A 26,220-nucleotide genomic window follows, 5' to 3' on the forward strand; every position below is an offset into this window, starting at 1 on the left:
AGGGGACTCCAAACACCATCAATATTATACCAAGTGTATGGTATTTCGTTTACCAGATAACCAACTATAGGTTGTAAGATCAAGTTTTAGTTAGTGGAAGTATATCCCAGGGCTGGTACAAACTTGATTATTAAATGGTGTCAAAGCCAGTTTTGACAAGGTCATTGACCCTGATATCAGGGTTAGATTGTACAGGGATACAATTGGTGATATGCCCCTTTGTCAATAGTTGTTGACCCTTCGTTTAGGCATTTCAAAATCTTTTTTGTGTATGTGAGTTATGTGTACTTTAGTACAGTCTGTTAACAAATGATTTTGTGTGTTTCTATATGTAGACAACACAGATTTGCAACTGAATTGAATTATTTCCTGGAGTGTTATTCCAATTTAATGACACCACAATTGGCTCTATCTCTCTTGAATGACAACCCCTCTCCCCTTTTTTTTGCTGATTTATTTGCGGAGATAGCACCAGTTCTGTATACAATACTTATAATAAGACACACATAGACACACAAACACACAGACAGACAGACAGACAGACAGACAGACAGACAGACAGACAGACACACACACACACACACACACACACACACACACACACACATTGAGAGATGATGTGTCTGTAAACTAGATTGACCTAAAGTTTGTATTGCTATAAACTAAAAGCTACACAGTCCCATGTACTAGTAAATATTGTATTAAGGGACACAAGGTGAGTTGATATGTGTTTTTAGGATGTACTTTTTTTCTGCATATTAAATGTAGCCATGGTATTCTACTTACTGATGTATACTTAACCATCATTTCAACTGACTGAGCTCAGTCCTGGTATTAGGATATAACTTATAAACAATCTGATGACATAATTTATTATACGTATCAAAGAATGTACATGATCGCCCTACTATGCAGTCAGATGTTATAGCAGTGCCTGAAGACATAGAAGGTATGCATGGACATTTACGTTATGCTAGAATAATTTTATCAAAGTGTTTGTCACAAAAGTGAAAGGTTTATAACTCGGTTAGTGCTACTTTAAATAATTCATCTATCCAAATGATGGGAAATTCAGGAATGGACAAACTTAGTACTAAATACACACACCAAAACAACAATCACTTTGACATTACAACCATGTTTCAATTCAAAATATTTACAAGTAAGATAGCCATCTTGGATTTCTGTTATAATTGATTCAAAACTCACATATCAATGAATAATAATGTCCGATTTGCAAATATCACTGACTTCTGAGATACTGTAAACCTACATATTTTCACTGCTAGAAAATTTTGTGATTTTACAGTCTTCAGCTAGTTCTCAAAGTCTAATTTTTACTAACTACTGGAATGGTACATTGTGGCTATGTACAAGAAGGCATTTTAGTCACTACTTATTTTTGCAATTTTGTTTCAGCAAAATAAGTCAGATATACTGTATATTGATCTAACTGTAGGCCTTTGAGATTACAGACTTTCTGATACTTTGCAATAATTGATATTGTACCTGTATGAATGGGTTTTGCTATGATTTTAGATTACAAAACACATAGATCAAATAAACTGCCTGATGAACACAATATATATTTCAACTACTTAGTATTGTAAATATAGTTATACATGTTGTACTAATACATTTCTGATATTTACAATATTTAGGATTCCAATGATATTCTCCCTTGTCATTCCATTTTTGTTTATTTACCATTGTACATTGCTCCCTGGTACATTAATTAGCCTCTATCTTTATATACATGTTAAAGGGCTACTAATTACTACTATGCACATTCAGGGCCAGGAGCACCTAGTGAACCATCCAATCACAGCCAGCAACACATACTGAAATATCTAATCACAGTCAGCAACACTTGCTGAACCATCGAATCATTGCCAGGAACAATTGCTGAACCATCCAATCAGCTGATCACACTTGTTGAGCCATCCAATCAGGGCCTGGAACACTTGTTGATCCAGAGAATTGTTATTCGAAATGTCAAGGATTATACTGATTGGTAAGATCTGTATTACTTGTTACTTTAGTTCTTCTAAGTTTTATCAACAACAGGTGTGATTGTCTGTCTACATCATGGTTCAATGTCTACCAACAGCAGCTGCAATTCTCTGTCTACTGTCATCTACACTTCCTTCCTTTGGTCTAGTATTAGTTGGTTTATTTGGCTGCATACCAACGCCTTCAAATCCGACACTCACATTGTTAGACATTATCCGTGATGTAGCATTAACTTGATTCCTTCCGACTGGACTTCCCGCATTCTGTACATTTAATTTTCCAACAGGACTTCCTCTTCCTGGGTTTTGTCCACTTAATTTTCCGGCTTGATTGGCTGGACTCTGTCCACCCAGCTTTCCAGTTGAATTCTGACTATTCAAGGTTGTCCCAGAACTGCTTTGGTTAAGGCTATCACTTCCAGCTGAAGTAAGGCCACCTAAACTACCAGTACTGGTTTTCTTTTTCATAATGTTCGACTCTGACGATTTGATGAATGTCTTTTGCCCAGATGACGGCCTTGAACTATTGTATCCAGCAGCAGGTCTTTGGAAAGTGAGAAGCTGTTCTTTCGCTTCACTAAGTGCTTCTGTGAGTTCATAGCGTTCTTCACACTCCCTTCTGACTGTGTCTTGAAGAAATGAAATCTTGGAATAAAAAATATAGAGACATTATGATGATAGGAAAATAGTTACATTTTCTTAAATGGATGATTGTGGTGATAGTTTAAGAATGCTACATAAAATACATAAAATACAGAAAGTTATACACTGTAGTGTAGACTGTAAGATGTGTTACGTCACTCTGCCCTCACAGGCCTGTGAACGAGGTTGACCAATGTGTGAGGGTGCCCTGACATTACAGACTAATTGTAGTGGTACTGAGAGAAGTCATAGCTAAAGTAGTTAATTATCTTCAAGGGTCTCAAATACAGCTAGACTGTAAATGTTACTGCTTCGTGGATTCCTGGGGTACACAAGGTGACTGAATGACATGTACACTCCTTTTTTAAGAAGCACAGCAACACATTATTTGGTTGCATTTTTCATATTTAGTTTGGTTATATTTGGTTATATCTGGTCAAGTTTTGGTCACATTTGGTAAGTTTTGGTCAGATTTGGTTATATCTGGTCAAGTTTTGGTCACATTTGGTCACATTTGGTTATATCTGGTCAAGTTTTGGTCACATTTGGTTATATCTGGTCAAGTTTTGGTCACATTTGGTAAATTTTGGTCAGATTTGGTTATATCTGGTCAAGTTTTGGTCACATTTGGTCAGATTTGGTCAGAACTGCTGAATTTTTTTATTACATTTGGTCACATTTGGCGAAGTTTGGTTATATTTAGTGAGGTGCAGTAATATTTGGTTAAATTGTTTCAAGTTTGTTCAAGTTTTGATGGCTTCTTCACCATTTAAAATTGCCTTTCCTTATAAGGAAATGTAAGTGTCATTTAAATACACCAAATGAATAATAAAATCACCTCTTCTTTGAATTGTTCTAACTGTTCTTCTAATTCTTTGATGTCACGTTTGGCACTATCTAGATCCTGTTCAGACTCTTGGAGTTCAGCTTTAAGATTGGTTACAGCACCATCACTCTCATTACCACACTTTGCTGTCAAGAACAAAGATAAGTTTGCACACAATTTTAGATTCCTGAATATTGTCGAAACAAGAGTATACATCACCAGTTCCCCAATTCCCCTCGTTTTTAAGTTAGCTGATGATTTTCAGGTGTTTGGTGTCATGGAGTGGAAGTTATGGTGTTTACCAAGAAATTGACTGTTCCATAAGTGCCTATGTATTAATGAAGAGTCAGAAAATGAACGTAAGATTTGTGCTCAGTAGTTTTGTATAATGTAGTGCAAGTAACTTCCAACTTGAAAATGATCATTTATATTTATGCCAAGTATTATTTTTGCGCTAGTAGCCATGTGTGAATTTCAGCAAATATCAAGCAGTGATTTCAATTTCTGGCTATACAGTATAAACTGCCCAGAGAGAGATCATCTAAAAAAAACACTTTCACTTACCTAACCTATCTTCCAAATCAGTTATAATATTCTTAAGACTCTGTATTTCTTGTTTCCAGGACGATTCATTAGCATTCCCTTGTTGTTTAGCTTCTGTTATCTGTTTTTCTAAACGACTGAGTTCAGCTCTGTGTCTACCATTTAGACTTCTCATTTCATTTCTCAGCTGTATAAGGAAAAATGTCTGATTTGAATGAAGTACATTAATACATACAAAGTCCTCTGCTTCTTTAATATTCCTATTACACAACCCCTCTTTTTATTCATTCATTGACATGTTCTACCTTTCTCATTTCTTCTCTCCATCCAACTTTTCATATTCACCTTTCTTTTCTGCCCCCCCCCCTCTCTCTCTCTCTCTCTCTCTCTCTCTCTCTCTCTCTCTCTCTCTCTCTCTCTCTCTCTCTCTCTCTCTCTCTCTCTCTCTCTCTCTCTCTCTCTCTCTCTCTCTCTCTCTCTCTCTCTCTCTGTACATTCACATTTCTAAAAGAAGTAAACTAAAAATATCATTTTAGCATTTTCCTGGGGTATTTGTAGTGAACTGTACACTCAGCACTAAATTTCAGTAAAATCTATCATATCTATGTATGATCAATATCTGTAGCAAGTTTCATCACAATTGATAAAGCCCTTCTGGATGAATTTATTGACACCACTAAATTTCATTGTATGCCTTTCCCATATCTTTGAAAATGAAACATCAATGTTTAGGATGTAAAAAAAGCCTGTAAGAGTAATGTAATAAAATAAGTAGTTGACTTGCTGGCTGAGAGATCTACACTATTACATTATAGTGTCATTTCCTTCAAGTCCAAAGTCACTCACCTGATTAAACTGACTTTCATAATCCTTTTTATATTTATCTAAAAGTTCTTGGTGTTTCTGTCTTTCTATTTCCAATTCCTAGCAATAGATAATATATAATATATACATAATATACAGTTTGTGCATGTTTATTTGTTTCCGAAGAGCAGCATGAATTACCATAGCAACCCTATCAAATGGCAAGGATTACCATAGCAACCCTATCAAATGTCCAAATCAACTCTAACAAATGGCAACAATGATCATTATAGCAATACTATAAAATGACAATGAAGATCACCATGGCAACTCTACAAATTGCCAATTATCACCATAGCAACTCTATATAATGGCAACAAAGATCAATAATTTGCATGACAAAAATCTTCATGAATTACATAAATTTTGAGTTTAGTTTGATCACCCTTAGTCACGGGTTTGATTTTTGTAACCTAGGACTCTATGGATTCTATAATACATAAAAAATAAAATTGGCTTACCATTGTAAATGATTGCTTTAATTTCTCTTCTAATTCCCGTTTTTCTGTACTGTGTTTATCTCTCTCTTTCTGTAGATTATCATGCATCTGACATAAAAACACACAAACATAATCACATTATGTGAACATAAATGAAAAAATCGAAAAAAATGGAAACAAATTGAATTCCAACAAGTCGAAAATAAAAAGAAATGAAAAAATTGCTCTTGCCATAGATGGCGCTATTTCTTTATCAAACATTGGAATTAATGTAAGCCTACCTTGCTGGGCCATCTTTCAGCATCTGCTAATTTCTGTTTAAAGCTTTCCCTCAGTTGTTCAATTCTATTTTGATGAGAGGACACCATCAGCTCTCTGTAAGATCAACACATTTTCAATTTAAATTTAATTTAATTAATTCATAAATGTTTTGTAAATTGCTGCCTGAAGATATGAGCCATTAAAAATAAGTCCAAGGAGGATCTGACTTGAGTACAGAGTCAGATATATATGTCATTATGACTCCACTCTCAGTCAGAGATCCAAGTGGTCTAAAACATGCAAAAAGTGCATTTGAATGAATAAGGAGATAGTTAGCCGTCGTTCACTGACAAACTGACGCTGACATGTACGAGGATGTCATATACATGTCTAACAGATGTACATTGTACAAATTACACATACACGTATTTATACGTCACCTGTCACCAATCTCGCATTCTGATTGGTCGAGAGCCCTGCAGATACACAGGCGTATTTTTCAACAACAGCCGTATTTTTGCTTGTTGTATCACGTGATCACTACACGTCCCCTTGTAAACAAATCTAGCAGACAACTAGAGATCGAGCTATAACCAGCATTTCCAATGCCAAATTTGTTGTCAACCGAACAAAATATCATCGTTGTATACATTGTAACAAGTCTTTGAACTGTACTTTTCATGTCACAGGGAAATAGTCAACAATTCCACACATAACGGCGAAAGTCCAGTGACAGCAAACGCACAGTCGTCACGCGATCGTAAACATGAATTCCTAAATTTATGAAGGATATGAAAATTACCACCACAGAGGGTGCAGTTTTTGCTTAACTAGAACAAGAAAGCATATCACGAACATTTCTGGACATTTAATGTAATACAGTACGCAAAACAAAGACGCACTCATTTTTCAGCTGATGGTTACAAGTTTGAATATATCGCTGAGTGATATGCAAATAGTAAACGTTACGTCATACTACTGAGCAAACGCGCACTTTGATTGGATGATAAAGTTAAGGCTGACATGTAAACAACTGCATTGCAGTTATCAGAGAGGTGCATGATACTATGCTCAACAGTATAACGCGGAAGTGATTTTATTTTAAAATGAAACAGCATTTTTAGACATTCAAAAATGAATTCATAGTCGCAGGTGAAGTATAAGTATGTTATTTGCCAAATACTGTTCCACATCTTGCTGCTCGAGGTTATTTTTCTGGTATAACGGCTCACTTCCGGCTCTCCGTTATACCAGAAAAATTACCTCTTGCAGCAAGATATGGAACGGTATTTGGCAAATAACATATACATATGTCTAACAGATGTACATTGTACAAATTACACATACATGTAGTATTAGTCAATGAGGGCACAATATCACATTCGCGACTTGGAAGACAGGTTTTTTTACACAAAAGTCATCTTTCTTGAGTTGTACACTTCAAAAAATTGATTGGAAATTATGTGACAAGTTGCTGTCAAAGGTTTCGATAGAAGTAAACTGATTAATTAACCTTTACATATTTTTCCAATTGAGTAATTTACTGAGGTGCAATTTTATTGATAGCAGTAATCAATACAAGTGTACTGAAGGCAGAAATAAGTCTGACTGGACTTTTCCTTTAAGTTGATAGCAGTAATCAATACAAGTGTACTAAAGACAGAAATAAGTCTGACTGGACTTTTCCTTTAAGTTGATAGCAGTAGTCAATACAAGTGTACTAAAGGCAGAAATAAGTCTGACTGACTTTTCTTTTAATATGCTAAAAAATTCAATAGAGAAATATTGACCTCTCTGCTTTCAAGCCTTCTAATTCTTCCCGAGTCTTAACGAGAACAGATTTCAATTCTTCTGTTTCTCCAACAGACATAGCAGCTTTCCTTTGAATCTCTTGGTCCAGTCTTTCCTGTTCTTGTACTTTTCTTTTCAAAACTTGACACTCTCTAGTGATTGACTTCAGTTCATCATCCTTTTGTTTGATTTCTTTTTGTAATTTCAGCATGGAGTGTTCTGATATCTGATCTCTCTTCCTGACCTGCACATTCAGGTCATCAACTTCTTGACTTTTGTTTCTGTAGAAAAAACCCCAGAAAACTTGTTATAGCGCCCTCTATGGTGACAGTGATTTGATGCATCAGGAAATGGATCCGGATTGTTAATGGAAGGCATGCTTGCTTATAGCATCTTATCTTACAGAATTCTTGATATAAGCCCCAAAAACAAACAAATAAATAAATAAATAAACAAACAAACAAACAACAGAATACGGTTACAGTACTAGTGCACCTAAAACAAACATAGAATGGTTGATAAAACAAAAGCCTACCTTAACAACTGCTTATACTGAGCTGCTTCTGATGATGACATCCGATAGTTTGTTCTTTCTGTCTCCAATTCATTCAGTAATTCTGTATAACACAATGATACAATTTACTACAATAGCAAACATGACAAAATCGTCCTTTATCAGTCTCATAATATCTTTAGTTTTTAATTTTATGATCACATCAGTACATGTAGATTGTACCTACTCTGTATAGATAGCCAAGTTAGAGTTCCAAGATATCTAGAGATGGTGGTGGTGGTGGTGGTGGTGGTGGTGGTGGTGTGTTCCAATGTCTCTGCTGACAACGTGTGCGGTAGGGTTTCAATATCTTTAGATATGGTGGGGGCTGGGTTCTAATATCTCTGCAGACGGAGTGTTGGTTTGGACCCACTATCTCCTGAGATGGGGGGGGGGGGGGGGGGGGGGGGGGGTTTAGTTCCAATATTTCCCAGAAATGGCCTGGGTGGCACTTTTCCTAGTTTATATTTCTCAATGCTGCTATGTCTTCAGTCAGTCAAAGTAAGAAGAGTAAACCATTATTTGCATACATCACTTACTTTTCATATCTGATGATAACTCCTCACACATCTTCTCAAGTTGTTGACACTGTATATCTGTTTGTCTGGATTTCTCAATTTCTGACTGAGTTGTTTTCAGAGCTGACTCTATAGTTGCTTTACTTTCTTTGTATTCTTCCAATTCTCTTTCTAGTTTCTCTATCCTCTGCTGTAATTTCTCACCTCCTACAAACCAATGTCAATGTCATTTAATGTGGACATATCAGGATTTGATATTTATTTTGGATTTTTTAATTTACAAAACAATTTTATCATGGTGTCCTACTTGAAAAATCAACATGAAACAAGAATTGACAAAGTCTGTCTTCATAACTCCATACACTGCAAAAAACTTCTTTTTTTCTATTTTTTTTTAAATGTACAAAGTTTGTTATTGTACATACATTAACAATCATTTTACATATTTACTAACCACTCGCAATTTATTGAGTTACAAACAAGGACTTGGTATATTTTGATGTTTCACATTGATTTTTCAAGTAGGAAGCCATGAAAAAATTATTTTATAAATTACAAATATTCATCGAATATGGCCACTTTAAATTATCAATGTAAATAAATGTGAGATATCTTTGTACAGTTTTGAATGATATATTTTCTAAACAATAGAAAACAATATATGATTATTTTTTTTCAAATTCCAACTCAGATGTCATGTAGGATTATTTATAAAATACATTTAATTTGGTTCAACATTACAAACATGTAACTTTCATTGGTAATCAAAGTGGCACAAGCTCATAAGAGTATTTTTTTATTGGCTGAAAACACTTACAATTCCATACATTTTTTTAAACTTTCCTATTCTAGAAAGCGGCCACACATTCAACCTCATTAAGTGTTTACACTAATCTTGATTAAAAGGTTTTTATATTTGCAGAATACTAGACCCTCCAGGTGGAGGGTAACCCGGTCTATGGTAGAACCAATGTACAGTATGTATCATCCACTTGTGTAATGTACAACATGCAACAACAATACTTTTAGTTATGGGGACAGTTTTTGAAATTGATAACTTAAGAAAATTTTCTGAATACAAAATGTAAAAAAAATCCATTCATGAAAAGAGTTGTATCTTTGCAATAAGTCCAATAAAATGTTATTAAATACAAAAAAAATAACTACTTTTAGTTTGTGTCTATCTTGGTTTTTTTTAACAGCACAATAAAAGAAAAATTTCATCATTGTGGCATGTAGCGTTTAGAATCAAATTTAAAAACATGTTAGACATCACTTACACACTAAAAACCACTCTCTATGTACTCAAGGAAGTTTTTTTGTTTTTTTGGGTTTTTTTTCTACAAATTATGACAAAAAATCAATTATTTTCTTACTTTGTTTTTCATGTGAATTGACACTATTAACTGTTGTCTTCAGATGCTGTATACTTTCATTTACTAATCTGTTTCTTTGTTCAACAAAAGTCTGTATATTCTGAAGAGAGGATTTCTGTTTTTGGATAATTGTCATGATACCAGGAAGAGATCTTTGAAGGCGACTGTGGTGTAATCTGTAAATAAAACAAATAAATAGGGTTAAATTTCAACTAAAGAGATCCAAAATTATACAAAAAAAGGAACCAATACTGCTTTTATATAATACTATTGAGAGTAAGATATGATAATTAGATATTCCCTAAATATTTGTCTTCGTTCAACCAAAGAAAATATGAGTGACCTAAGGGGGCGTGGTGTCACGACATAGACATAGTGTCATGACATAGACGTGGTGTCATGACATAGACGTGGTGTCATGACATAGGCGTGTGGTTGTGACATAGACGTGGTGTCATGACATAGATGTGGTGTCATGACATAAACGTGTGGTGCCATGACATAGATGTGGTGTCATGACATAGGCGTGGTGTCATGACATAGACGTGTGGTTGTGACATAGACGTGGTGTCATGACATAGACGTGGTGCCATGACATAGACGTGGTGTCATGACATAGACGTGGTGTCATGACATAGGCGTGTGGTTGTGACGTATATGACGTAGAACAACCAGAGTATATATTCCATATTTTTTGTTCAACTTGGCTTGTGCATGGTATAATAGTAATATAACATAATAAATGTTAAAATAGATACATATACAGAATACATTGCAAAAGGGATCAAGAATTAAACAATTTCCACATTAAGTTTATGAAAATAATATAAAGTTATACATACTCTGAGAATAACAACTCTTTAACTGTATTTTTAAAATTTGTGTGTGAGCCAATAGACCAAACTTCAACAGGCAGATTATTCCAGGTTTTGAGGCCAGAGTATAATGAAATGAGAGATTGACCACATGTTGTATGATTATTATATATTTTAGAAAAAGGTTATGCAAGATGACAGAACCCCATGATGTGCCATTGCCAGTGTGGGATGCATGTCCATGGGCACCTACCTGAAGTGTTATCAATGGTCAGACACAAGTGAACGTCCAGCAGGAAACACCACAAGCACAAGTTTTAGTAACTTTCTCCTATCACTGGACTGATTTACTTGATAAAACAAAAGAAAAATAAATATACATCTGAACTTACTTCAATTTTTCACTGTCTCCAATTTGTTTTGCAAGTTTTTCTTCTAGTTCTTTACCAACTCTTCTCTGACTTTCTAATTCCTTTTCTTTGGTAGTTTTTTCCTCAGTAATTGCTGTTAATCTGTACAGGGGTAAAAAATTAACAATGTAAACGTTAAAACCTAAATATACAGCTCTCCCTACTTTGCAGTAACTGTCAGTGATGTACATATTTTTCTAAACATGCCTAGTTTACAAGTAGACAGGGACTAGTATCAAATTAAACTTTTGTTCCAAACACAAATTTGAAAATTGTACCTAAAATTGTTGACAGCACATTTCAGTCTTTGTCAACAGGTCAATTTGTTAAAGACTAAAATGTGCTGTCAAAAATTTCTGGTAAAATTTTCAAGTTTGTGTTTGGAACAAAAGTTTAATTCAACACTATGGTTTACTAACACAGATGAATTTTCATTTGAAAAGACAGACTAATTTATTGGTAGTATTGGCTACCCAAACTCTCACCACTGAGGGCTCTTCTATGAGACCACACAGATGAGAGTCTGGGGGAAACCACATTTCAACTCACCCATGAGAATCACACAGTACATTTCTTCAAAGCCATAAAAAATGGGCCTACGAGACCTGTTTGTTGCAATTTAGATGTATCACTCACTTGATAAGTGATAACTCGTCGCGTAAGTACCTAAATCATTTCACCTAGGCAGACCCCACCCCCCCCCCCACCCCCCACCCCAACAGTAAGAGTCTGGGTAACCATAGATCTTCCACAGGTCTATGGGGTAACTGAGACAAATTGATTGGTTACATGTACTTGAAAAACAAAAGAATTCATGAAATGTCTCACTTGTTTGATAAATCTGTAGACATCTTCTGTAACTGTTCATTGCTAGATTTTGTTACTTGGAGTTCATTTCTCAGTTTGGCTTCTCTTTCTTCAATTCCTACATACTTAGCCAAGTCTTTCTCTAATTTAACAATCTGTAAAAAGATAATAAATACATGAATATTACAACTTGTTAGTTGATTGTTTCAAACATTATTTCCAACATAATTACAAAGTATATATAGTAATTACCCATTAATTTAGACTGAATTCTTGCACAGATGAGTTTTCATCATACTATATATGATTTGCCTGTTTACTAGCATCATGTAATTAATAGCTCACGCAGCCACCGCATAGTGGCTCAATGACTAGTATGCATGCACATCCTATATACTATGCGATTTTTTCGGGGGCAGTTTTACCCAAGGATACACTGCGACATAATGACTATGCATGCGCATTCTATATGTTATGCGCATTCTCCACACGGAGGGGGCTATCTACAATAGCATCATGAGGCAGCCCAGACAACCAGTCACAAATGAATGTACCCTGCGTGAGTTTATTGGCTTTGCCTAGTTATGATATTATTACTATGTAACCATGGATCTATTATTCAGGTAATAGCTCGCGCAGCGGCAGCGAAGCGGCTCAATGACTAGTACGCATGCGCGTCGTATATACTATGCGAAAAATTTTGGTGGTTCTCCCAATGATGCATTGCGGCGCGCACTGACTACGCATGCGCCTTCCATATACTACGTGCATTCTCAATGCTACCGTATCATCGTATATCATAGGCGACATAACATTACCATGCATTGCAATATTGTAACAGTAGGCCTGTTGGCACGATTATCGTAACATTGTAACGAGTATCGAGGCATCACTGTACCTCAAGGAGAAATTGTTACACTATTTGGCAGTTTGATGCACGGCGGCACGAGATACGGACCACTGATGACATAGCGCAGTTTAAAAAGTTGTGGAAGTGTGGTTTTGACAGTATTGTCGATAATTGTGGGTTTTTTTACATGTTTTAAAAAGAATAACTACTTTTGTATGTTTGTTGGTACAGTAATATTCCTAAATCATTGAGTTGAATTGTCCAAAGACCAACGTACGTTGGTGGAGGGTCTATGATAAGTTGGCTGATTGAAAATGAACAATATTAATCTAATGGCTATGATGTTTGAAACTGTATAGAGTGATGACTTGCTTTACTTCTCGTCCATGTCAGAGAATTAGTTGTCATTCAATAAAATGATGGTCAATACCCCTGGAAAATGACCCAAATCAAGTGTATCAACCCTGGCCCAGGCAGCCGGTCACAAATGAATCTACCTTGCGCGAGCTTAAGGGCTTTGCCTAGTTATGATATTAGATCCAATGCTGTGATATATTTCAATGAATTTATTTTGTATCATCTTTAGTTTTTATGTAGCTGCAATAATTGTACCAATACAAATGTAGTTCTTGATTTTCGTCTTGTGTGTGTGTGGGGGTTGTTGTTGTTGTTGTTGTTGTTGTTGTTTTGTTTTGAGCTTTTTCGTTCCTTGGTTCTTTTGATGTTAATCAAGGGAACGAAAAGAGCTCAAAAACTAAAGAAGAACACCTCTAAATTAGCTGCAATAATTGTAGTAGCGTTTGCTGTGATTTTTGAGGGCTTTTCGTCAGTTTTTGTACCTTTTTACGTTCCGATGTTAAACATTTGATTCGGGTTGAACATCGGAATATAAAAAGGCACAAAAACAGACGAAAAAGCCCTCAAAAATCAAAACTAACGCTAAATTGTTGCAGCTACTCAAAAAACAAAAACAAAAAAAACTAACGTCTAACGATATATTATTGCACCTAGTTTTTATGTAGCTCACGTACTCTTTGTGTGTTTGATGGCATTTTATTCTTCACGACAAAAAAATGACGCAAAACGTCGTTACCTTGTCTTCTAATTCTTTGATTTCCCGATGAATCAGATAACTAACACCACAAAATTGACACACTGTCTCGTCTCTCTGCATTTTCTGGATCTCCTTCGGCAACGGGTGCTCCAGTGGTATTCTTTCGATCTTCTCACCTGTCTCCATAATTATAATTTCCACGGTTTTCTAACTTGCTATGATGAATCTAAAGTAGAGAATTTAACACTCAAACTAACTTCGTTTCACAGTCCTCTCAATCAAGGCAGGCAGCATTGAAATAAACCATGGATTGGATGGCATCATCCGAATGTATCATGTCACGAAAATTTGTTTACACTTTGATGAAAATATGTGATGAAATGCGACGATCTGAATAAATCTTAGACCATGACGCAGTCAGAATTATCCATGCCGTTGAAATGCCTTGGTACTTGAAATGTGGACGCCATTAATTGCAAACATTCACTTTTCGGGTTTGTTTTGATGTTTACGCGTTACGCTAACGGAATTTCAAACCAAGGGGGCGGCCATCTTGGAAACTACAAACAAAGCCATCCGGGCTCTTTCAACCTCGTTACAATACTTTTTGTACATGAAATTAAACATATTGTTTTGTCCCTTTTTGTTATTCCTTTATTCAAGTTTGACTAAAATATATATTGTAACACTCTATTTCATGGAAATATTACATTTCTTATGAAATACATAGGCTTTAAAAAATAGTTTATATTTTACTCTTGTACGAGTAACATCAAGTTTTCACTACCGGAAGCTGTGTTCATCGCTACACAGGTGTAGTTCCGGTGATGGATGTGATTTCAGTGTAGGCCTACCTTCACGTTTCTCCGAAGTCTGAAAATGAAAGTAATCCAGCCTCTTTATGTATAAAAGGAGAGTTATACAAACAAGAAGTGACCAGTGCTCATAGATACGTACAATATGCAATGCGTCAAAGCAAAGAAGGGTGTCGTGGCAGACGACGCAAAAGACTTTGTCGAGAAAAGAAAGAAGAACGTAGACCGTATCCGTATCTTGGCCGAGTCCAGTCCCGAACAAGGAAGGAAAGTGATTGACCTTGGAGAAAACGGGTATGAAAGTGCCAAGAGATTTTGTATGGTAAGTTTTTTTTCTCTCTAGAGATTTTTTAAGAAAACATGTTACCATCAGACAAATACGTGAATGCAAGTGTCATTGTATTCAAAACATATAATAAAAGAAAAAAGTTTTAAACTGGTAAAGACTTCAAAAAGGCGATGGGACACAGAAAGAGTTACACGATCTGCTTGCTATTGTAAACTATGATACTGAATCTAATTAAATTAGTCATACGTAGAGGTTCATTTATTTTCTATCTCATTCCTCACAATATATGTTTACATTATCGACTGGAGGTGGGGGGGGGTGCGGTGTACGTGATTCTTGAGGAAGTCTCAAAACCATAATCATTGAACTGTCTTTTGAACTTCATATGAAAACAATTACCGCAGAATAACATAGGAAAAAGTAAAATTAAAGACACTTTGACCTCGGGCAACCCTTCTGTGTCTGAGCTATTGTTATCATATAACTGTAAGAAGACAAAGGAAGGATGGACAATGTACATTTCACAACCTTTTGTTCTCCCACTCAACTAATCATCACTTTTACAGAGCTATTGTTCATTTCCAGTGATCACAGGATATCAAATAGTCTATTATATCCTGGAAGTTGACGCCACTGAGTCAGATTATATCTTATCAAAAGTCCTGAAAAAAGAATTTGATTTTTTTCCTTACCTACCTGTCGGTCTGCTTTTTTTGTCAGAACTATGAAAACAATGTCCTAGCATTCCATACATTGGAATATTATGTAAACTTCAAAAAAGCTTAACAATAAGTTTCACATTGTTAACATTTCTTTTCTTTCATCATGGCTCATGTATTCTTTTATTCCTTGAAAAATTGGTGAGTCATATCTAATATTGGAAATTCATTCCATTGGAAGGTCTCATATATAGAAAATAACAAAAGATTCCATATTTATAAATTTGTCAATGTCATTTTAATTTTCTGATAAATATCAATCATTAAACTGACCATATGGATAAGGATTTGGTATTTATTTTAGATTTTTGATTCATAAAACAATTTTATCATGGCTTCCTACTTGAGAAATCAATGTCATGTTATAACTTTTTCTGATCTGACCAAAAAGGGCATAATTTTTTTTTAAAAGTTATTTTGTTGAGTTGAAGAAATGAAAGGGATGGTCTAGTCTCTATATGAAATTGTTATGATTTATACCTCAACACAGTTAGAGACCACACTGGCATCAAGACTCTGACTGGTATGGTCATATGAGAAATCTAAAAATAAAAAGTGCCTCTGTACATAGCATAGAACACAGTATAACTGATAAAATAACATTACATCATATTATTTACAGTTCAACAACCAGGGTAAATAACTTTATAGTACAAATGTCAACAAGTTTAGTTGAAACTTCATGAGTAGCCCCAGTTGTCTTTTAATGTCTATTTTCTATCAACAGTTTCAAACTCTTTTGTGTCATTTGACTGTTCATCGTAACAAAACCATCATAGTAAACATAATCAGATTAACGTTTAGTTTATTGAATGAAACCATGGTGACAGCACTGCTGTCATGATATTTTTACAGACTTATTGTGGTTGCTAAGCGATAGGAGGATTAGTCCTGACAACAGTTTCATACTGTAGTTGATCCACAGTTTCCTTTGTTCTCTAATCTAATTTGTGTGTGAGGTCAAATTTACAGACAGCAGTTGACAAACAAAAATGAGACAAAAACTCTGCTACACAGTAGACATTTGTAGCAGTGTGTTGCAAGATGGCCAACAGTTTGCAACAAGATATTTTACATTTTATGAATGAACTTCAATCAACAGTTCATTTTTCTATCTACTTACAGTACATTGGATCTTTTTCTGTTGCTCATTCTACGCCTTCAACCAGAGCAGAATTTGTACGGCTACAATTACAGCACCTGAGGGTAAGTACATTACAATGTCCTTCTTGTAAGTATGCAGTGGAAATCAGGAGAAACAAAATGTCAACCTTGATTGAAATACAGTGGAAATCAAGAGAGTAGAAACAAAATGTCACTGATTGAAATACAGTGGAAATTAGGAAAGTAGAAACAAAATGTCACTGATTGAAATACAGTGGAAATTAGGAAAGTAGAAACAAAATGTCACTGATTGAAATACAGTGGAAATTAGGAAAGTCGAAACAAAATGTCACTGATTGAAATACAGTGGAAAACAGGAGAGTAGAAACAAAATGTCACTGATTGAAATACAGTGGAAATCAGGAAAGTAGAAACAAAATGTCAACCTTGATTGAAATACAGTGGAAATCAGGAAAGTAGAAACAAAATGTCGCATTGATTGAAATGCAGTGGAAATTAGGAAAGTCGAAACAAAATGTCAACCTTGATTGAAATACAGTGGAAATCAGGAAAGTAGAAACAAAATGTCACCTTGATTGAAATACAGTGGAAATCAGGAAAGTAGAAACAAAATGTCAACCTTGATTGAAATACAGTGGAAATCAGGAAAGTAGAAACAAAATGTCAACCTTGATTGAAATACAGTGGAAATCAGGAAAGTAGAAACAAAATGTCACCTTGATTGAAATACAGTGGAAATCAGGAAAGTAGAAACAAAATGTCACCTTGATTGAAATACAGTGGAAATCAGGAAAGTAGAAACAAAATGTCACTGATTGAAATACAGTGGAAATCAGGATAGTAGAAACAAAATGTCACTGATTGAAATAGTGGAAATTAGGAAAGTAGAAACTAAATGTCACTGATTGAAATACAGTGTAAATCAGGAAAGTAGAAACAAAATGTCAACCTTGATTGAAATACAGTGGAAATCAGGAAAGTAGAAACAAAATGTCGCATTGATTGAAATGCAGTGGAAATTAGGAAAGTCGAAACAAAATGTCAACCTTGATTGAAATACAGTGGAAATCAGGAAAGTAGAAACAAAATGTCACCTTGATTGAAATACAGTGGAAATCAGGAAAGTAGAAACAAAATGTCACCTTGATTGAAATACAGTGGAAATCAGGAAAGTAGAAACAAAATGTCACTGATTGAAATACAGTGGAAATCAGGATAGTAGAAACAAAATGTCACTGATTGAAATAGTGGAAATTAGGAAAGTAGAAACTAAATGTCACTGATTGAAATACAGTGTAAATCAGGAAAGTAGAAACAAAATGTCAACCTTGATTGAAATACAGTGGAAATCAGGATAGTAGAAACAAAATGTCAACCTTGATTGAAATACAGTGGAAATCAGGAAAGTAGAAACAAAATGTCGCATTGATTGAAATACAGTGGAAATTAGGAAAGTCAAAACAAAATGTCAACCTTGATTGAAATACAGTGGAAATCAGGAAAGTAGAAACAAAATGTCACTGATTGAAATACAGTGGAAATCAGGAAAGTAGAAACAAAATGAAACTGATTGAAATACAGTGTAAATCAGGAAAGTAGAAACAAAATGAAACTGATTGAAATACAGTGTAAATCAGGAAAGTAGAAACAAAATGTCAACCTTGATTGAAATACAGTGGAAATCAGGAAAGTAGAAACAAAATGTCAACCTTGATTGTGGAAATCAAGAGAGTAGAAACAAAATATCACGTTTGAAATACAGTGAAAATCAGGAAAGTAGAAAGAAAATGTCACTGATTGACGAAGTCGTTACTTTATACATTGCTAATCTTTCTTATCACTTCAACAAAAATTGAAGTACAATTCTTACATATTACTCCATTGACATGGTTGAAAAAAGAGATGTTGTTACAATGTATATGATTTTATGACAATCTGTTATAAAGTAATCAGAGGTTGTGGTCACTTTTTTTCTTAGGCATCCCTGGGATGCGGTCCTACCAAAATTAGTGTCAAAATCCCAAATTTGTATGCACACTACATGTATTTCAGATGTACACTAAATATGTTACAAATGTTTACATGTACATGAAAACATGTCATTCTCTTGCACACTGTATACAAGTACATAGTTTGCATTTTTGTTATGTGGTTTCATATTATTTGCAAGCTAAGACAAAATCTCCTGTAAGATATTTCTGGAGCCAGATGATAAGATTGTAGCAATGTTAGTATGAATTTGTTACTATGTTTGTCAAACAGCATTTTGTTTCTGTTCTCCAGGTTTCCAATGCCTATAACTATGGTGCAAGTCAGATGATCATATCTAGATTTTCTATACTGATCTCAAATTCAGCATTTCATAAAGTTTTTGCTCAATCTTGGTAAATAGGATGAACACTCATAATCTATTCAATAATCGAACTGACCTGTACTTGCAAAATGTTTCCATGAAGGAAATGTTGATTTTCAAATGACAAAATTGTATATCTACAATAACTGTGATGTAGATCAGTGTTCGCGGTTACGCAAAAAAGTGCGTATTATACGTAGTTGAAATTTTTCGTACGCATTTTTTTGATGGCAATGCGTTTGACTGTACGTAAAATACTGGCGTCTATTAGTATTATTATGGCAATTTTGATAACGAAATGGCGTTTACATGTAATAGTCCCTCCAACCAACGCACAGATACAGCTTGAAATCGCAACATGTTGGCAAATTTTCTGACGCGATTTTTGCTTTGTGAGATTGCGACCCAATAACAACTAGCTATTCCGTCACCGTGGTGTTTCATGAAATTGTAAATTGTAACAGTTTGAGCAAATTATTTCGCGCGATTTGTACATGTGTCTGTCTATCACTGACACGACAGCGTGTGTGATGAAAAGCAGCGGAGCTACCTGTAACTGTTGCCACCATAGGTCATAGATCATGTCAAAGCAATCCTCGTTGCTGTCTTTCAGCTTTAGTACTTCTAGCAAAAAAACATCGGAAGCATCGCAAGATGAATCTAGTTCAAGTTCATGTATTCCAACGAGAAGATGTCAACTTGGCTACTATCGAACCGATGGTCCAATCAACTATCGCATCCCTACAGCTTTTATTAGAACCGGACAGTTTAGGCGAACATGAGACCATGCTTACGAGGGAAATTGATAACAATGTGTATTGTGGTCATTCTCTGACTTACACAGCTGCAAATCATATCCAAGGTTATGCAAATGTAAGGCGTGGCTTCATAACGCATCTAATCGAACGACTGCAAGCACGATTTCCCAGTGAATATACCGATTTACTAACGTGCCTCGATAAAGTTCTAAATGCTAGCAAATTTCCAGATCGCGATGTTGAGATCCGTGATTACGGTACAGTGTCTCTGGCAACACTGATAGCCCACTTTGGTGCTAATCGCGTTGAAGATGGCGTGCCAATGGTACATGGTAGCCCCAATACATGGGCCCGATTTGCAAGCCGAGTTTACTCAAATGAAACTGACTTTGCGTGCCCACGGACGACCCAATTTCAGTGAATCTTGTCGTATTCTGATTACCGACTATGCAGAGCTATTTCCAATGTTCCGTTTGTTAGCCTGCATAGCTCTAGTGATTCCGGTTTCTTCCGTGCCCTGTGAAAGGGGATTCAGTTGCCAAAACCGCGTACTCACGACACGACGTAATCGACTTGGCGACGAGCATGCTGACGATCTGATGCTACTTACAATGGAAGGACCACCGATTGTAGAGTTTCGTTTTGATCGAGCAAGGGAAATTTTCACTTCTTGTGCAAAGAGAAATCCAGTTAAATTCTAGAGACACAGTAACATTTTTTATGATTATGAAGTTTTACAACTGTTAGGTTACAATGTTAGTTACCATGCCAAGCTGCATGCTGTCAGTGTGATCAAGTTGTGATCATCTGTCAAGTTGTGATCAGTTTCGTATAATTTATATTTTTCATTAATTTAAAATGTATTTCTCTGTATCAGTATGAATACCTGTACATCAAAAATTCATGTTATTAAAAATGTCCTCTTCATCGTAAACATTTACTATGAGTGTCAACAAAATTAATTACGACATTTTTGCCCATGGTTGAATGCGGAAGTAGCCTGTACGCATTCATATGACGACGATACGCTATTATGCTTAGCCTTTGCGTACGTGAAACGCATTGTCAGAATGTCGACCGCGAACACTGGTAGATATGTAAATACAAATATGTGTACAAACAGTACAGTGTTTTCACTACAAACTGGTTTATACATATAATATGAGAGGTGCAGTATTCAAAGAAACAGTAGAGGAAGTCTTGCATACAGTAGGTTTGTCTTGCTATATTGATGCTATTTTTGGAATCTCATACTCTTTTCACCTGGGGGAAAAATTTCCCATCTGTGAAAAATTCTGTGTGCTAATGTAGTTATGAAACACATACATACATACATACATACATACATACATACCAGGGGTCGAAATAATGGCCGTTTACTTGCCCTGGGCAAGTGATTTCAAGGCTTGGGCAAGTTGTTTTGAAAAGTACTTGTCCCAAGGGGCAAGGAGAATTTCTTATGTTTGTGCCTGTGTTCATGCTGTACTTATCAGACACTGCACATGTCTGATAGGATTTTGGATACATTGTATAACCATGGATACATTGTATAACCATGGATACATTGTATAACCATTGTGCCAACAAGTCTGGAAAATTATAACATTGTATCAATATTGAGAAGATGTCTTTCTTTACTGATCACTTTTCAAAACAATCTGGACCAGCTGTCCTTGACATACTTTGTTTACTCTATCAAGAAAACATACCTGGAATGACCAGTGACTCATTGAATATTGTTCATCAATAGTAAATTACAGCATGATTTTTCAGGTTTTGGGTGTTTGAATCAACTGCAAATTTTACAACAGTCATTTTATTTGAAAATACTACTAGGAAAATATAAACAAATCATACTCGGAGAAAAATAGTTGGTGTGGATGAGGAAGGAAAGAAAATATATTGACATTGTCCAAAAGGAAATACTTAGAAAGGTTTTTTATGTGTTGAAATAAATGTTCATTTTTATATTGATAGCTTATGAAAGTGCTGAAAACATTATTTTAACAACTACTTTTTACAAGTGAGCAAAAAATTGTATGCTATGCTATAGTAAGAATATTAAGTAGGCCATGAAAATTAATATTATTTAGGACACCTGTTTATTGTGGAGAGAACTTTTCAGTACCCACAGAAACTTTCAAAGTGACATTTTTTGATAATAAACAAAAGAAAGCCCAATCAATCACAACAGTGCATTTGTAAGCCACACAAAAATACCCCACTATTTGGAATTGGCAAGCACTTTTTGATTTGGGCAAGTACTTTTTGTTTTCTACTTGCCCAGTGGACAAGCGAAATATTTTCATTATTTCGGCCCCTGCATACATACATACATACATACATACATACATACATACATACATACACACACACACACACACACACACACATACACACACATACATACATAGTCAAATTATTGCCAGACATATCCTATGACAACAAAATTTGAAAACAAACAAGACTATAAATAAAGAAATTGAGGCATATTGACTGCATAATAGGTAGGTAGTCTTTATGTCACTAAAATAGTTTGTCCTGAAGAAGGTAACAGTTGTGTTTATGAGTTAATAGATGTTTTGTGACCAAAGACTACAAAATAATGGATGAATATATGCCATATTCACCTCAAAAATTCACATTTTTCCCACTAACTCTGGATACTGAGTAGATTGACACTTCATTGAATGTCTACATCCATTTTATCTATAAAAATAGCTTTCTGTAATATTAGAAAGAGACCTTGAACTTTCAACTTGACCTCCTAGTTCAGTGACCCAAAATGTTCAAAATGTTCATGTATACCTCTGACATGTGGACTGGATTCGGCCAAACCTGGCACAATTCTGACAACTCCTAGACACTGTAGTTAAGTATGTCAGCAATATGTCTTGTTATAAGACTTGTTATTCCATGTTTATACTACCATAAACCCCAGCTAAGTCATCTATGCAGTAATGTATCATATGACATGGTTATTTCTTGTTTACGTACACTACTGTAACCCTTTAGTCACCTTTGTTGTAATGCATCCTTTGTACATTATCTGCCCCTCAAGTCACCTTTGCATCAATGTATACTATGACATGTTTGTTCTTGTTTACATATCTACTATAACCCCTAAGTCACCTTTGCAGCAATGCACCATTGTTCAATGTACCTACATGTTTTTTTATTCTGTACTTACACTGTAAATAAGTTTTCAGGTTATCTCCCAACATCATGAACAGTCTAACTAGTGTACTGTAAGTAAGCAAACTCCATTCAGACTGTTAACCCAACGTTAATTCTTGATCTTTACAAACAAAACTAGACAACCACAAGTCCATCAAAATACAAATTTAAAATACTCTCATTGTTGCATCCATTTTTCAATAGAATAAAAAACTTTATAATTGTGGCGGCTCTATTCTAGGTCATATGTTTATTTGTCTGTGATTTTCTACATTTTGCCTTGTCTGTTGGATAAACAGTGGATATATAACTAAACATGCTGACAAATAAGAGCCACATTCAAAAAAAAAAATTTCAACAAAAACTTAGATAAGGCCGAAAAAAGTGTTTTGGTTCCAGTTACCCGACCCCACCTAGTTTTTCACTGCTGACCTTAAACTTGTTTGTACATATTCAAGAAAAATAAAATAAAATCACAAAATTGTGAAGTCTTGCAGGATATAGTGGATGTGGAAACTGGACATCAACTTAAAAAGACATGAAACTGTTATTTCAATCTGTAATGGCTGTACATCTGATAGGAAGAAACCAATAACACAGAGACCATATTAGACTGTCGACAGTCATTCGTGCCTTTTTTGCTACGTTTCATCTAAAACAAAGTCGTTGTCTCACTCTGTAGCACTGAATACTAACACGTACTGATAGGAAACTGTGAGAGCAGTTTGTGCCTCCGGCACTCGCTGTGATGTTGCTAAATAATCAGTACGTGGTTATAGTATTGCTCCGGATTGGAACGAGGCAACAACTTTGATTTAGATTAAACGTAGCAAAAAAGGCACGAACGACTGTCGACAGTCTAAGACCATATGGAAAACAATGGAAAACATAACTACCTGAACTATAGTCACTCACACATTAAATAGAAAATCTACCTCCCCACGTGACATATTCTAAAATTGAGCATAATCGGAACCACAATTTTGTTTTAGTCCTTAGTAAACCTCAGTCCAATTAGTGTAAGTAATTATAACTGTTATGGGTGGGTGTAAGTACTGTGACTGGGCACTCAGAGTTTAACAAGTTTTGCAGGGATAAGATAAAGGGTCAAAGGTGAAGCTAAGTCAGAGTAATGATAAGCCATGTCATTTATTGTATACTTAGCCAGGAAATGACAATTTGATTACTTGGGATATCTTATTTAATGATATCACTGCACACATTTCCTGTAATTTGTCAATGATCTATTTTATCAGTCTGATTAAAATCTGATGTAGTGAATTGGCTTGATTTCTTCATTTACCCCTCTGTCATTTGTTTATTGTTGTTTGTTTCTGATTTTGTTGTTCTGTAAGTGAGCACCTGTTTCTATATCAGACAAAGACATGGTCATGGTGCAGTGGTGTTCTTGAATTGGCTGATCCCAATACTTTGTGTGTATGTATACAAACATGTCAAAGTATGTTTCAATGTTGAAGACATGCATATTATATGCACATCATTATGCAAATTACCATTCCATTTATATGTAAATTATTATGCTAATAAATTAGCCACTATCCTTGCAATGTATCCTAGAGAACACTGGGACAAAATTGTGTTGCCTATTCTCAGTTACAAACTATTTTGTTTACAATGACAATACATTAGTTAACCAAGAGATAGTTTTGTATCCGTTGTTTTCATTTTTGATATATTACTATTTATTTTGAAATTAAACAATTTTCTTTTGCATTCTAGGAACCTAGAATCACCAAGCCAGCATTATTAGTTATAAATCTGTCTGGTATTAAAGTTTGTAACCCAGAAGATGAACATGTAAGTTATAATCACTTTTATTGGTTTTCTTCAGCAGCCACAATATCTTGTACAATCACAATTGAATCTCACCAGAAACAAATGTCACTGTGGTGTGTTTGTTCACAATGGTATATGTTCACTACTCCAGGAAATAAAGGTATTTTCTTGCACTGTGGGTTCTGGAGAGTCATGTCATCATTTTCATTTAGTTGCTAAGAAACACCAAATGAAACTCTTTCTCATTGCTATTGTTCTTTCAGTGGAACACCATTGCATTATGGGTCTTAGCAGACATGAATATTCATTAGATGCACACTGAATATTCATGATTCCTTAGAGCTTAGTACCTTCACATATATAGTCAAATATGTTTCTCACTGAATTATTGAGTGTCTTCTTATGAAAGGCTTTGAAAAATAACTGGTTTTACCATATTTGTTTAATAGTCAGAACTGAATGAATTCTTGTCAATGACCAAACATTTTCATCAGTTTGGTAGATCTAATGATTTACAAAGGTTATAACACAAGCAGTTCAAAGTTTTTAGTATGAAATAACAGTCCTCTTCAGAATGACAAAATACCTGACATTTACAATCAACTGAGGGGCCTCCATTGTCTATGATTATACCACCACCTAGTGGTCAACTCTAACTATGGAAGTTGTCATTCTGATAGGAATGTTGACCAAGAGAGATTGAAAGCTTAATACTAAAAACTTTGAGTGATTTCTTATTATTTCAAAATACACAGTCATGCATATTAATTATTGTTTATTTGATCATTTCAGGATGTTTTGATGGCACATGCTTTGAAGCGTATCTCATATTCAACATGTGACCCATTATACCGACAGTTTGCCTTTTTAGCCCGAACTCCAAATGGTCCAATTGGTGTACAATACTGTCATGTATTCCTAACGAGGAAAGAACAGGAGGTGAGGACACACAGATACCGGAATATAGCGGGAATGAGAGAAATTTGTTGATTGTGAGGAACCACCATATTTGCAATTCACATGACAGCCCATGATTCAATCACTCATTATATTATTTCACTGGCTTTTAACAAACATTTTTTATCCTGAATATTCCCAGTAATCTTTGTTACTTCTAAAATTATATCACGCCCTCTATGTTCATCAAAAGGAATATTTTGTTTTTATTTGTATATAGAAAGACGATAATATAATTTTATCTGCCATTAAAATAACCATTAAACTGGTCATTTGTGTAGGAACATAAAATGGTACAAAGAAAAGTGTGTTTCTTAACTTCTCAGAAGGCTTTGAAGGAAGGTTTTCATAAATGTCAGATCATGTAGTTTACATCAAAGACAACAAAAAGACACTTGGGGAAAAAATGTAGAAGCTATATATTACAACCATCTCTAAATCAGACATGGTGGGGAGGCTGGTTGGCTG

The 26,220-nt window shown here is 35.0% G+C and overlaps 2 protein-coding genes across 3 annotated transcripts in view; one reads left to right on the plus strand and one right to left on the minus strand.

Moving 5' to 3' along the window:
- Nucleotides 1-628: 628 nt before the first annotated feature.
- LOC144451420 (uncharacterized) lies at nt 629-14,290 on the minus strand. The gene is made up of 13 exons (XM_078142254.1): nt 13,802-14,290; nt 11,880-12,013; nt 11,034-11,153; nt 9,827-10,002; nt 8,472-8,657; nt 7,915-7,996; nt 7,379-7,660; nt 5,609-5,702; nt 5,349-5,435; nt 4,870-4,947; nt 4,045-4,210; nt 3,493-3,626; nt 629-2,657 (listed from the first exon to the last, which is right to left on the minus strand). Exons 1-13 carry the CDS (start codon nt 13,946-13,948, stop codon nt 2,094-2,096), a joined length of 2,250 nt encoding a protein of 749 aa, XP_077998380.1. The 5' UTR covers nt 13,949-14,290; the 3' UTR covers nt 629-2,093.
- A 308-nt stretch (nt 14,291-14,598) lies between these two features.
- LOC144451139 (uncharacterized) overlaps nt 14,599-26,220 on the plus strand; it is a 59,384-nt gene continuing 47,762 nt past the window's right edge. For both annotated transcript variants that reach the window (XM_078141916.1, XM_078141917.1), the window contains exons 1-4: nt 14,599-14,899; nt 16,711-16,791; nt 24,739-24,816; nt 25,588-25,734. In XM_078141916.1, coding sequence (XP_077998042.1) covers nt 14,723-14,899; nt 16,711-16,791; nt 24,739-24,816; nt 25,588-25,734 — 483 coding nt within the window. In that variant the 5' untranslated portion in view covers nt 14,599-14,722. The remainder of the gene's footprint in view (nt 14,900-16,710; nt 16,792-24,738; nt 24,817-25,587; nt 25,735-26,220) is intronic.

This window comes from Glandiceps talaboti, chromosome 21 (genome assembly GCF_964340395.1).
Source record: "Glandiceps talaboti chromosome 21, keGlaTala1.1, whole genome shotgun sequence".
NCBI lineage: Eukaryota > Metazoa > Hemichordata > Enteropneusta > Spengelidae > Glandiceps > Glandiceps talaboti.